This window comes from Trachymyrmex septentrionalis, unplaced genomic scaffold (assembly GCF_001594115.1).
Source record: "Trachymyrmex septentrionalis isolate Tsep2-gDNA-1 unplaced genomic scaffold, Tsep1.0 scaffold51, whole genome shotgun sequence".
Classification (NCBI taxonomy): Eukaryota; Metazoa; Arthropoda; class Insecta; order Hymenoptera; family Formicidae; genus Trachymyrmex; species Trachymyrmex septentrionalis.
In genome coordinates this window covers 3,631,793-3,646,988 of record NW_017305683.1, presented here as the reverse complement: position 1 = coordinate 3,646,988, position 15,196 = coordinate 3,631,793, and the positions used below count along the sequence as shown (strand labels likewise).

The 15,196-nt window shown below is 41.4% G+C and overlaps 1 protein-coding gene across 1 annotated transcript in view; it reads right to left on the bottom strand.

The window, feature by feature from the left end:
* LOC108751753 (ubiquitin carboxyl-terminal hydrolase 48-like) overlaps positions 1 to 15,196 on the bottom strand; it is a 63,795-nt gene that overhangs the window by 29,664 nt on the left and 18,935 nt on the right. Inside the window, exons 13-15 of the mRNA XM_018492143.1 lie at positions 11,600 to 11,707; positions 9,431 to 9,537; positions 352 to 485 (exon numbers count right to left, since the gene is read on the bottom strand). Of these exons, the coding sequence (XP_018347645.1) occupies positions 352 to 485; positions 9,431 to 9,537; positions 11,600 to 11,707 (349 nt within the window). The remainder of the gene's footprint in view (positions 1 to 351; positions 486 to 9,430; positions 9,538 to 11,599; positions 11,708 to 15,196) is intronic.

Sequence of the window (15,196 nt, the reverse complement as noted above, 5' to 3'; positions counted from 1 at the left end):
CACACACACACACACACACACACACACACACACACACACACACACACACACGTATATATATATATATATATAAAATGTAAAATTTTCAATTTCTATTAAATATATCGCATATAAGAAAAAAGAACATTATTATTTTATTGCAATGCTAACCAATCGCGATACAAATCATATTATCTCACAAAATGTTGTACGTAATTGTATACAATAAACACTGAAGTTACAATCAATTAGTAATATATATCAAATTTTTAAACTGCCTTTAGGATCGTTTGATTATCTTGTGTCAAAATAATCTTTCTTCATATCACAATTTGTTAAACAAATAATCAATTAAAGATATTTTTGCATTACCTCATAATCAGCGTCATCCGTCTTAGATTCGACGTTTTCATCGATACATTTAACGTAGATTGTTGCTCTATCGTACTTCAAGCTTTCTAGACGTTCCTGTTCAACCTTCGCTAACATGCAAGCTGCGCACAGACCTGAAACAATAGGAGATATTTTTGTGACGCTTTATGCATTTCAAAGTGATGAACATTATATATTTGCAAATATTTATTATTTCTTTAACGTTTTCTTCAAATTTTCTAGGTATTCTTACATACACACACACACACACACACACACACACACGCACGCGCGCGCGCGCGCGCGCGCGCAACAATATAAATCTCGTTAGCTTCTTCTCTCTCTTAAAAAAAGAAAAAAAAATCTGATAAGATTTATAAAAATATAATAATTACAATAACATGCAAAGTAGAGCATTTCTTTTGTAAGAAATTATACAATACATTGTCTCGAAAATGTCGCAATGCACCAAAGCGCAAGAAAGCGCGATCTTTGCAGCAATACTACAACTTAAACTTGACGCAGTCCGGCGCGACGCCGCTATTAACACCCCCGGGGGTCAGATTTCGTTGGCCTCGTCGATCCCTCGTCGGGAGAGGACCGGGCCGGCAGTTAGAAAGTCAAGTTAGAGGGTGCGCGTCGGGCGGGTGGGTGGCACAGTGATGTCGGTGGTGGCTCTTATCCCATGTATAATAGATTGCTTACGGCCGGTGAGATTAATACAGTAATTAATAATATACGGTGACCAGGGTGGTGTAAGAAGCGGCCATTGTTGCTGGCCGGACAGCACAAAAAGCTCTTCGGCCGGTCCGGAGCCAAAGCTCGTATCCGAGCGTTACTCTCAGAGCGTTACGTCATGTTCAGACAGTTTTCCAGCGGTGGGAAACGCGAGGGGAGGAATCGTGACCCCGGCTGAATGCGAATTCGCGTCCACCCCCGCGTTACCGCTAATTACCGGCTCGTAGAAGCCAATAAGAGAACGTTGTAAGAAGCTATTTGTCCATTAACGAGTCAAGGAGATTAACGCGGAGCGTCTCGTTCGATGTATTATACTTTATCTCGCGGTGAGAGAGAGAGAGAGAGAGAGAGAGAGAGAGAGAGAGAGAGAGAGAGACTTTGCTAACGGGAAGAATAAATGTTGATCGTCGCCGCGAATGAGGGTAGATTGAAAACGCGACGGACGTCCGTTCACGCAGCGGCGAACTAATTTCCCGTAACGGTAACGAAGGATAGGAAGGACGGAAGGACCCGCACGCCAAATGAATTCGAAGGTCCTCCCGTCGAATTCCTAATTACCCGCCGGCGCGGGGATATCCGTGCGATAGGATCGTTTGCTATCGGGTTTAATCGGAAATACGAGAAGCTTAAGCTAATGAGAGATTCGTAGGGTCGCGAATGCAAATCTCTTCCGACGTATTACAAACAGTAGACTACCTATCGAGAATGCTGCCCGCACTTTTCCAGCCGACCGAGAACGGGCAATCTCTCGCGGAATCGAAGGTACGACTAATTACATTTCATTCACTCGGATGTTCATCATAAAAGTACTGTGCAGAAATGCAAAAGGATTCTCTCATACATACGCGTTTCGAGAGACGAACAAGTTAACAAAGGGATGATTTTATTGACAAAATACACAAAAGTCCAATGGTTTGTGTAAGACTAAAGGGCGATGCAGAGGAGGTCTAGTGTATTTCCCTAAAGTGCTATCGAAGAGCAATCAAACCATAAACGAGTGTCGAAACGGAGCAGAAACTTATACGACGGAAGAAGTTTCGAGAGTTCCGACGAAGATGCCTTCGGATTTTATTTAGACCCGGTTAAACGGCCCGTGCTAAGAACTCCTGGGACTAAAACTTTTGGCAAACGATAGATACGATTGTCAAATTATACCGCAATCACATCCTCGAAATGTAATGTATCTGATCGATATAATTGTAACTTCATTGTTATAAAATATCAAATTTAACATCATTCTAATATTATTTTAATAGGTATCATTTTAATACAAAAATATGTATCACCTTTCTGTGAGTTTTGCGAATAAGAAATTTGAGTACAGAGAGAAGGAAGATTGTTTTTTAAATTTCAATTCTTTTTATTTATAAAACTTGATAATTAACCCTTACCATCCCATCCACATCATACCAGCTACAATTTAGTGTCTCATCCATACAAACGGAAATCCGTCCGTTTTTTTCACCTATTCAGAATGATTCAGAAAAATCTCTAAAAATTCATCAACATACCTTCAACTTTTTAGAATAAATATTGGAACTTTATTTTGGAAAATAATAAAATGTAGTATAATTTATAATTACCAAAGAAACTTGCACGAACAGGAATCGCACAGGAATATATATACGAGTATATATAGTAAAATTTTAATTTTTACCGTACAGGAGGGGATTACTAGTGACCGAGCGATTCCTGTTCGTGCAAGTTTCTTTGAGTCTTTCGGTAATTATAAATTATACTACATTTTATTATTTTCCAAAATAAAGTTCCAATATTTATTCTAAAAAGTTGAAGGTACGTTGATGAATTTTTAGAGATTTTTCTATGTATGTAGTAAAAAAGAGAAAGTAACTTTGGCTAACGATAGTTAAAATAATATATTATTTAAGTAGCTAGAGAAAAAGATTATTCAATTAGATCAATTTAATTAAAATGTCTAAGCAAGTCTTTTTTTTGGCATTGATGGGTCGAACAAAAAAGTGCCTACCTACTAATCAACGTGCTAATCACACTTCAGCCGATTGATGATAATCAATCAAGGAAAGCAATTACACTGTGATCACATACATGAAATAAGTAGGCGAATCGGTAGAATGAGGTCATTTAGTGCGAACAGTTAGCGAGTGGATGGAGAAGAATCGTGAAACGAAATAGGGACGCTAACATTCGGAGCTTAATCGAAATAAGATATCGATACTATATCGCTATCAAGGGATTGAAATCCCTTCAGAATGTTCTTACAAGTAAATTATTTATGTATCCGTTTAATTATAATCAATTCCTAAAATAAAATAAAAGAAAAGTCTTTGCAATAAAAATGTGTAAATACATTGATCTTAAATTAATCTCGGAGTCAAGAAAAACGCAAGAGTCGCCCTAAACTCTTCGATCAAAATCGAAAGCGCGTTAAGCGAAAAGACATCGGGTTTGATATTATATTAAAAGAGCCGAACGACTTTCATTCATAACTCCCGAGTCACCCCGTGAATGAAAGATTGATGTTTTCCCCTAACCGTCGTGACTCGACGACGAGAACCGTTCACCCTTCTCGAAATATGTTTCGAATTCTTCGGAGTTTCCGGGAGAGAGAAAAGAACCTGTGTTCACCCCCAGTAAGTAAATAATGACTTTGTGTTTTATCAACTGTATTATTAAATTAATTGAATTTAGCAACAACTAACAGTAAAGCTGACGTGGTGCTTGATATAATAATGCTAAAAAGTTACAGTTGTATAATTATACAGCATGCTATTAAAAGTATACTTAAACACGATACATCCGTTGCAAAAAAAATGGCAAGTAGAATGCAACCTCTGATCTTCAGCTGAGTGTTCTTAATTTTTTTTTAATCAATTCGCCCATTAGCGAGCGCCAGTATAATTGGCAGCTAAAATCAACGAATCTCTCAAACGTGACTCGATGCAGGCGTCTTCAATGCACAACATCGACGATTCGCGGTATAACGGAGGAAGATCGACGCGGTAATAATGATTTCGCTAACGAACGTCTTCGAGAGCCACAACAAAGTCGAGATCTAATCCTCTTACGGGATGACACCGAGCCGGCAGCAGCCGAGGGCACTCGACGGCATTACGCGCGTCTCTCCTGCTACATTTTATTTGCGATTGTCACCTCCCCCCCCCTCCTCCCCCCCGCGAAGCGGAGATCGAGAGAGACGTTTGCCATGTTCGCAAATGAAGTACCCCGCGATGCTCGACGAATTTGTTAATTAAACGCGAGATGTTCCGCCTTTACTCTTTGCAAATCGCTGGATTCGGAGCAACGAACACGCAATGAGGTGTGTCAACCGTAGCTAACGAGCCCCGGTTTTCCTTGATGCGTGTGTTTCGAGCACGTTTCTCAAATTTACCCGCAAAAGAACGCGAAAGTAATGATTTCCAGCTGGAAAAATTGTCACGCAGCGATGATAAATTAACGATGATAAATAGGACAGTATTAATATTTTACTGCACCAAGTCATTTCGTTTTGTCTCTTTTACAATGAAATAAACAACACGATTGGAATATACACACGCGAGAGAGTACATTAAAAAACTTTCCGCGATGCGAGGGGACAAACTTGGACGGCGGACAAACGCGGCGGTTTAAATCACGCGATATAGACGATTAGACACCTCCAGATTATCGAGGGTCTCTCCTTGTGACGAGGAGATCGGAAGATGCGTCCTAGTAAAGTTGGAAAAGGGAAGCTGAGAGAGAGCCTTATCCTTGTTTTATCTTGTTTTCCACCCAACTCCCCCGTCCCTGTTCTTCACCCTAGCATCGCACACTCCACCGTTGCCGGAGGACGAGCATCGGTCATCTAGGCGCTCCATTTAATCCTGGAGGAAAAGGACCCCCCGTAGGTCCACCGACAAGTGGGGATCTCCTTCGGGATAACAGAAGCGGCGAGGGAGAGCGTTTCGAGAGACCTAGCAGCAGGATGCGCTAATTCGTCCCTGCGAAATTTGTCCTGCCCGACTTTCCTCGTTTCCTGCGCGATTACGCGAAAACGCTGCTTTTTCCGTTTCCCGCACGCTAATGTTTTCGTTAAGCCTCCCTTTTCTTATCTACATTGGCTGTTAGAAAAAAGAAAGTACTCACGCAATCGTCGTGCAGACCAAAAATTAATTTTCTATCTTCGTCCAGAGTGAAATGAAATAAGTAGTACGAACGAAAAGTTAGCTTCGCTGAATGCATTAATTAAAATAATTAAATTGTAGCAGAGGGCGCTTGAAGTTAAGTGTATAGAATTGTTTGTCTCTTTTGTAATATATCAGAGCTGTCAGAAATTCCTAAAATTCCATAACTTTTCCGTGTGTGTGATTTCCCGATAAAATTTCATAATTCTCCGTAATACTTTCAAGAATGTTTAAAAATTTTTTATCTGTTCGTCCTAATTTGGAAATCGTCAGATATTTTGTTAAAAGGAAAATTTAACACGCTCGTGTAATTATTATTAATGTTGCTGACATAGCTTGCATTTAATTTTTGAAGCCGATAGTTGCGAAATTGCATAGATGTAATGTACGAATATTAAACTTCTGTAAAACCATGAATTTCAATTTTCTAGAAAATTTTGCAAAATTCCCTGATTTTTCCACGATTTTCCCAACTATATTAAATTTCCCTGACATTTCCCTGATTTCCAATTTTATAACAATAACATGTACGTAGGATGGTTGAAAGGGTTACTACATTTGATATATTGATATTAACACATCGTTGATCAGGATTACTTTCCCCGTTTCCGTTTAGCGAAAGCGCGATCGGTGAGGGTGGAGTAGAAATAAACTCTTAATCGAACGGCAGTGGGTGCCGCTCTAACGGGGCGGCTTGTCTCGGGAACCGTAAGTTCTCGAGCGAAAAAGTTTCGGGTAGAAGTCAGTATCCATTATAGTGCAGCGACTTTAACCGCACGGCACCGCGGCTCATAAGGGCATGTTCATTGGTCAGCGGATGTATATATTAAGACGTGTCCGGCGCACTTGTCGCAGGGTGGGGACAGGGGGCTAACAAATGTCTCTCCTGAATCGTTTGACCCCTTGGTAAGTTCAACCCCCTCAGGAAACTAAATCTCGAATCCAGGTCCGTCCCAATCCCCGCCGCCCTAGCCGCACGTTTATGGAAGGACGGACGGTCCGCTGCAACGTAGGCGACCGCATTTTCGGGGAGGGAACTAATCAGCAAATTCGTGTTCTAAATCTAAATCGCCGTCTGAATATTAATTCGAGGCCGGTCTCTCTTACCACTGGCCACCGCCACCGCCACCGCCGCCGGTTTCTGCCCCCGTCTGTCTGCCCCGCGTGCACGGTTTTCTTGGTCCCGCTCTCACTCGTTCGTCATTGGTTTTGCGATACAACCAGTGCTGTACCTACGACACGCCTGATTTGTGATACCGCCTGGCGCCTAAGCGGTATTTACGAGCGACGTTTCGGAGAAACGAAACAGCGAGCAGCAACGCGCCGCTTACATTTCTAGAATCAACTTCGTCACGGCGTGTAAAGCCGTTTCCCGGAAGATGTAATCGCACAAGACGCAATTTACATAATTGCCGAAATGCGCAATTCGATAAGAAATCTCATTCTTTAACTTGTACTTTCTGTAAATATTGAGCATTTCTATATGTAATAATTGTATTATATATATTACCGGAAAGTAAAAACGAAAGTCTAATTATATATGTACAGATTAAATTGGACAAAATACGCGATATGAGTTTCCAATTGAAGTGTCCAAAACAATAATGAAGATCCCATAATTCATAAGATTCACTTCCGCTTAAAGCGGACGAATCACAGAACGATTTCTAACGTACATTAATTAATGCATCATTTAGCTTGTTAAAATATCTTGCAGATCCGTTTTGATTAGATGAAGTTGTTGAAATCTAACTAGTGAATGAGATGTGTCTCACATTAAGATCGATTCTTTGCCTTGCCGAGGCATTAAGAAACGAAGCAACGTTCCTTTCCCCCCTCGTTTAGGTTTTCCAGCATCGCCATCGTCATCGAGCTGATCGAAGGAGCAACGAGGCACAGAGGGTGGTATTCAATCGCGTCACCTCCGGTTCCGTCAACTTGCAAGCGGACGGCCTGCGATGTCGGGGGGTGTCGGGGGTAGTCGGGTGATTGATACGAGGTTGGACGGTGCCTAATGTGCTTCCACGATCGAGGGAGACAGTGGACAGAAGGGGGAGAAAGAGAGCAGGAAAAGGGAATCCTTGGAGGCTTTAAGAGTAGCACGACCGGCTAGGACTCGTTAGTCAGGGCCGTATCAGTCACCAAAAGCAACCCCTCATTTTTTGCGCTTGGCAATCCGTCCCTCTCCCTTTCGCGCGATCTCACCCCGAGGCCCTTCCTGTCCGCAAAGCGCGTCCTCAGAATAAGCTAGGGCGCCCCGTTTGTACGTAATTCCTCCTCGCTTCGCGTTCTCGAAAATCGACATCGAGAAATGGAAATGATTAAAATGCTAGAGGTGCACGCTTATGAAATCGGAATTGTGACAAATATAACATAAAATATATATATTTCGAAGTTTTTCATGAAGTTTTAAATCGTCAAATTTTTCTCTTACAACGATCCTCAAAATACTACGTATAATTAGACAGCCAGGGTTAGTATTAAACATTCGACGAGAATATGTACCATCAGCTCGACATTTACACGCCCGCAAAAATCACCTCTTTAACTCTCGACATCTCCATTTCGACGGCAGACTTGTCGGTATCCCAACCGTGATACCGGGCCGTTCGATTCGCCGTCAACGAGAGGTGAGGTCTTTGCAATTCAGATGTTGTCGTCGGCGGCAACAACGGCGGCGGCGGCGGCGGCGGCGGCGGCGGTGGCGGCCGCGTAGTAACTTGCCGTTCGTTCCGAAAGGAGGAACCGGAGAAGCGTCTTGACAAATGCCCCGGAAAAAAAGGTGGCGCACTCGCGACCGAAAGACGGACAAGACAATGGGATGTTTAGAGATCCTTCGCGCACACGATAAACGTCGCACGGCGGCCAGCACGTGAGGCAGGACGTGAACATCGTACCCCTTACCCCTTCTCGCGTCAGTCCGGTCCCCCGAGTGTTACCGTCGGAACCCAATTTGCCTGCCAGACGGCCGACAAGGATCGCTCGTCCGAGGAAGCGACACGTGCCCGAAGAACTTGAATGAATCTTGATCGCTCCTCAAAGCGCACACTCCGTTCTCGACGATGCCAGACCAGCTACGTAGAACTGAGATAAATTTGAAAATAACCGAAGCAAAAAACTCGACTTAACTTTTTAATGCTATTTGTAATAAGAAGGTAACGTCAGATTGAAAGATCAAAATATGTTTTGCGTAAAAAATCAGGAGACCCGGCAGTGTCCCGGCGCTAAGACGCGCTGCCGTGTTCCTTTACGCGATTTTAATTGTCAGACAGGATGTCCGAAATGTTTGCAATATTGTTTTTAATAATAATTCTTGCCCGTTGCGTTGTTATTACTTTACGATCACCGAGCTTGGTTCGTTAACCCCTTTAATCATTGCGTTTTTGGTTTTATCGATTGAACCTTTCGTTTGAATTTAATTCCATCCTTCATCCCAATCGCCCCGTCCTACGTTTATACAAGTAATTACATTTTTCGAGATCACACAGAGATTGTGAAGAGAGATTTTTAGAATCTATAAAGTTCGCAAGATTTATTAAAAAGAACAGATTGTGATCGACGAAACAAAGCCGTCGAAGGAAGTAAATACCCCGAGACCGACACATCGCGTGAAACGGGGGAGGGAGGGGGGGGGATGGGGGGGGGCGAGAAACTTTTGAGAGGGCCATTTACGGCCGTCTCACCCGCCGTATCCTCGGCGTGGCGTTGCTTTTTCTGCCAGTTAATTTTCAGGATACTTCTTAATTATAATGAGACACTTTGGGGCCTGGAGGAGAAGCCAACTGAGAAGATGGGCAGGACGGAAGGGGGCTTTATGTAAATCGGTGGCTAATGTCTTCTGGCATTATTCCTTGGGTTAGGTTGGGAAAGAGGCGGAGTAGGAAGCTCATGGTAGCCGACACACACGTACGTTCCCCGTCTATCTGTACAAGATATATCGCTAAATGCGATCCAGCGCAACTTTTATATCACCGTTATTATCAGCACGAATATTTCACGCACGTGCGGGGAAGTCGTTCAACAATAAAATATCGCGAAACGAAAGAAAAGTACATCTATTATATATAGCGGGGCACATCGTGATATTGAAAAGTGTCACACAGCTGAAACCATCGCTTGCAGGCTACATAAAAAAATAATACAATGTACAACTCATCGGAATCCTTCGTTGCTTGTGTTATAAAAGGACTTGTACTCACCAGGATTCGTGGAATAGTCATCGCCAGTCTTCTTTATGACAATAGGATAGTCAACATCGTAGAACTGCATGAGCTTCAACCATTCCTCCTCAGTTACTATAGTGTATCTGTAACAATTAAATAATATTCCGCTGTAATTCTGACCACGAAGTAAACTGGCACGACAAAATTTGTGATATTTATAATAAAGTAACTGTAGAAACATGCAAAGAGAGAGGAAGAGAGGAAACACGATTGGACGAGAGCCGTATTTGCAAGATGGAATTTGCGATTTTCCGACAACGCCGTAGAATCCGTAATGCTTTTTGCATCGCCTCCCTTAATTATACCGCAAATTAGAAATTTCTTGCTGTGCCACGGCTCCAGCTTTTTGCCCTTGCAATTGTTCGCTCGATCCTGGCATGGTTCCTGAACCTCGTATCGCGAGAGAATCTCGCGTTAGTACGCAATCAATAATATTTCGCGAACTGCTGCGCTATTAATATCCATAATTTCGAAACTGTCTATTTTTCGGAGTAGGGCCGAGATCAGGTCAAGATACAATCGCAATTCATTATTAATTAATCGTATGAAATTTGTATATAATCATAAACATTCATTAAATGTAAATTGCAACGTGTGTAAACAAGCATTTTAGCAGTCTAAATCTTACTATTTGCTCCTCGCAATTTTTACATCTCGTAATGATTATAAAACTATTCGAGAAAAAAATATACAATGCAAGACGTACCTGATACGAATGACCGATCAATCAAGCGTAATTAAGACGGCCCCTGTGATATAAACGGTAATTGGCACGATCGTTTGTTCCTCGGTAGAACGATGGACGATTATACAGCAACGAGACTCACAATACGAAAGCGAAAGAGAAGCCCGAACAGTACGAAACGATGATGACTCGACCGATAATTAGTTGCGCGACATTAATTTCGATTCAGCGCAATATGCCGCGCGGTCTCATTTGAATTTTCACGGGGGCAAAAACGCGCGGACGAGCTTGTCGTCTCTCCTGTGTATTTGCCTAACGCCCGAATAATGGTAGATGCATCGAGGAGAGACGATGAAAGGAGAAGAGGGGAGAAATCGAAGTAGAAAAAATATATACTAGCCAGACTACGCAGCGTTTCATGAATTTCCCTTCCTCTCTCTCTCTCTCTCTCTCTCTCTCTCTCTCTCACGCGCGCGCGTTTTTACAACATCATCTTCAACCTGAATAATCACGATGTGATCATATATTTTTGACACATAAAAAGGAAACGTTCCCGAGTGTAAATTTCATAACAATGCCAAATTTGATAGCTTTATTACTTGAGCAACCAGTGAATTTTTCTAGTTACCCAAGTAACAGTCTATAAAATTTAGCATTGCTATGAGATTTACACTTGAGAAACGTAAGTAAATGTTATTAAGAAGTACTAAATACATAATTAAAGAGATTAAAATAATAACCAAAATATTGTATTTACTTGTTCGTCAGAAAATCAGAAGGTACACTAGGAAAAATTTTGAGCAATCTACTTTTTGTCGCTTCAACAAATTTTTATAACACATCGCGTCATGTCTAAATCAGTCGCTCTTTCAAATACACGTAAATATAACACGATATGACAAGTCATAGAGGAAGAAAACGGTAAATATCCGTGATATTCCCAGACAGATACAAGAATCGCCCTCGCGAGAGGAAGGGGAGGTGACAAGATGGTAAAAATGATTTTTTAACGGTCTTACCCCGAGACGGTGGAAAAGCGGACGACTTAAGCCGCCGGCTATCTTAGGCAGATAGTGGACAATGGTTTAGCATAATGGTCGGGGGATGTTGGATGGCGCGTTGGCCCCGGGGGCGTGCGAGTGACATTTTCGCGTATCCATCACGTCACGGGGGCCGAGGAACGAGAGCGAAGACATGGAGAAGGAGAGAAAGGCGTGCCAGGAGGTCACGCACTTTCGCTTTATAATATAGTGTCCTTCGAGAAATTCCCGCCAAGGAAAAATACCCGAAACCTCGGAGAGCCACTTTCCGTGTCCCTCGAGCGATTGACTTTATTTCTCTCCCTCCCGAAATACGATTCTCCTCCGCAGGCATTCTCCTCCGCGCGAGTGTAACGAGGCGTGCAACATGTATTTCGAACAAGTATATTTTCTGGGAAATACACAGCGGCTTATACTTACAGTTCGTTAGTAATTCTGGGCACGTGCAGTAATCCTTTATGCTCCTCGCAGAGGAGCGACGCGTTCTGGATACCTGTCGGCGGTGTTCTCGAGTAAACCTCTGCGTATCTGAAATCAAGAAATATAACACGAGAATATTAAATAACTATTAAACTAGAAATAATATCGAATCAATATCGCGTTACAATAAATAATTCAAGTGCGTCTCGTGAACGAAATAATACATAAAACTTTGAGAATTATCTTACAAATCTGTAACTATTTTTCAATATATAGTATTCTACTTTTACAATTATTAAATGTTCTTATACACGCACAAAAGTATAACTCGTCGTTAATCGTCTTATTAAACTAATATCGATTACAATTTTTTTATCTTTTTTTTTTTTTGGCGCAACGCAATTATGAATAAAAACAAATTTTCGTGAAATGTTCTGGATACTGTCATTCAAGTGGACGAGGTCCACTGGAAAAATTCCAAATCAGTCTCAGTAGCTACGTAGCTGCGAGTGAGTTAAACGTTCTCGATAATGCGAACCCGTCTGTGACACGATCTCACGGATTACGAACCAGAAAGACGACAACGAGAACGACGACGACGGCGAACGTTTCCTTCGGGACTTTCCGGAGGTGATGTTTAGGGGACGGGGTTGTGCATCATTTTTCACATACCACAAGGGGGCGGATGGTTTTTGCCATCCCCATAGCCGACGACGACCATCCAGATAATGCTCTTAAAGACGGATATCTCTCGCGAAGCGAGCCAGGTACGCTATCATGTGATTCTACCACGGGAATAGACGGAAATCTTTTTGAATTTACATGCTATATGATACGTGATGCGAAAGAAAAAAAATCTGAGGATATTTAAAACGAATGTAAGTCAATTAAAAAATATTATGAACCTATAATTTTATAGGATTTGTGGATGCAAATCTTGAAGAGCAAATCGATTAAAGAATAATTTCAAAACAAACAACACTGCACAAATAATTTGATCTAAAGAAAAAGAAAGTAACACACTTAGGATAAGAACTGCACATTAAAAATATTAATAACTATAAAATATGAAATAATAATCCGTCGTTTCCGTATTTCAGGGTTAAATTTAAATCGACGGCAACGGATTTTTGTCATTAAAAGTACAGAGGACAATATCCTGAATTTGCTTCGTAAAAGGACACCTTAAAACGAGATAAAAAAAAATATGAGAGATACATCGGAGCAGCCCTCGGAGAACTCACGAGGTATCGACGCGCTTTGCGGCAAGGCGACTATCCGAAGCCGTAGTTTAAAAATGTCCCTTTCCCCGAGCACCCCGGGCGCGCGTTTTCCAGAAGCGAATGCGCGTATTAATTATGAGCCTTGTTCAAACAGTAGAACAGAGGAACGCCGCGCGGCAGGAGCGAACGGAGTCGCGGAGGGAGGTGGTCACCCTTATTACGGTCGAAGCTGGGAAACCCCCCCGGATGCTATGTCCCTACGTTTCTCTCTCTCTCTCTCTCTCTTTTCGTTCTCTCTCGTCCACCGCTTTTTTATATCTGCTTCGGAGGCTTTGTTTAACTTCTGTCGCGAAATTTTTCCGCCCCGCAACGATTATTGCTCCCCGGAGATCGCGGAGAGATGGAGGAGGAAAACAGGATTCGGTTGCGGACTTTCCTGCCTTCGGACGACGTGTAGGGATGCAACGCACCGGACACGTAACTGTGCACGAAAATGTTCGGAAAAATCACACCTTCGGCATAGGATTATGGTTGACATAATTCCCGAAGTTTGAATCATACGTCTTCATTTATGTGTAAAAATGAAAAGAAAAAAAAAAAAAAAAAGAAACCAAGAACGAAGAACTAGGAAAAACGTGCGAGTTTGGTGAGCTCAGGAATGTCGGTTATACTCGAGCAATTATAGCTGACATATAGAGAACAGTCACGGTGAATTGTTAGTCGACTTCAGTAGCGAAAGAATTAACGAAGGCGTTGATACAGCAGCGACGAGGTCCGAACGAACGAGTTACAGATCGTTCGACGGAGGAAAAACAGTCGAGCCAAGTCATTGTGGTCGGCAACTTATTGTCCGATACCGGTGCATAATATCCTGTTCTATGCACGAACGAACCTAGTGACAGCATCATTGTGGATGGCCTTAATCAACCGAGACGACCGAATCTCGCGCGATAGTGGGCCAGTCCTTACAAAAGAAAATGAATCATTACACGGACATAATCCGAGAACTAAATTATAATAGCGCTAGAAGAAAATGTAAAATGTAAATAAAAGTAAGAAATTTCGAATATAATTCATTAATATAAAATTCATTAAATATCGAGAGCGATTCTTTTCTAACTTTACCATTGTGTTATAATTCCATTCAAAAAATAATACAAAAGATATACATTTTACAATGCACATGGTAACAACAATTAAATTACGTAATCTGTTCAAATCAAGAAAAAAGTATTCAAAGAAATCAGTTACATACATTAAAACAAATTACTAAATACGTATTTCTTTGCGAATAGTTAATAACAATTTATTAAGTAAACATTTACTTACAGTAAATATTTACTCAATAAAAAAAGTTATAATTAAATCAAATTAATGGTTTTTTTTTTGTACAAAAAAATAAATATATATTTATTTACTTAGAACTATTCAAACGAATATTTATTGAAATTTAGTATTTAGTGTTTTCAATGTATAAATCAGGCATTTTCTTTGTACTGAAAATACAATGTATATTTGCTCTTATATTGTACGTGCGATTTATATTTATACATTCCGTCCATTCTGTTCTGCTTCACTTCTCGTACTGCAATATTGGTATCCGAACCATTCAGCGACAGACGTTGTCATTCGTTCATGGATGCGTATGCAGCTTTATCTTGCCTGAATTCTACTCTCGTCTTTCTATTCGCGCACGTACGAGTCAGGAAAAATTCGTTCCGTATATAATCCGTCTTTCTCTCATCTGGCCTTCCTTTCGCTCCTCGCGCATTCACTCGTTCGACGAAACGAACTGCCTTTATCCCGCTCCTTCTCGCGCGCGCATTCCACTCCAACAGAAATAAATCTTATGTTTTCGCGTATAAGCGGCCTTTTAATATCACCACCCTTGATTTACCGCCGCAGACCGTGCATCTCCACGCATAAGAGAGGCCGAGAGCCAAAGCTCCCCGCATGTTCCGCTGACATTTGTCTTCCAGGCAACCCCAAGACCCAAAACGAGTGTCCCTAGGTTTTCCCTGATTTAACGCTCCTCCCGTCAGTATTTGACTAGATGATTCTCGATCTCTCCGAAGAGATTACCGTTCTTGTCAACGAATTATTGGCCATGTCTCCGGGAAAACTAATGGCTCGAGACAAACCGCTTACGAATTTTCACTCGTATCAACCGAAGAAAAGATCAGCAATTGCAAGCTATTATTCGATCGAATATCAGATCTCGCACAAGCAAATACATAGCAATAGATAAAATTATAACTTAATAAAATTATAACGAAGTAAAAAAATAATTAAAAAAGAAAAAAAAATTTAAATCATCATACTATTTACGTTTCGGTGTGATCGTTATATCCTAGTTCCATTTTACGCATAGCTT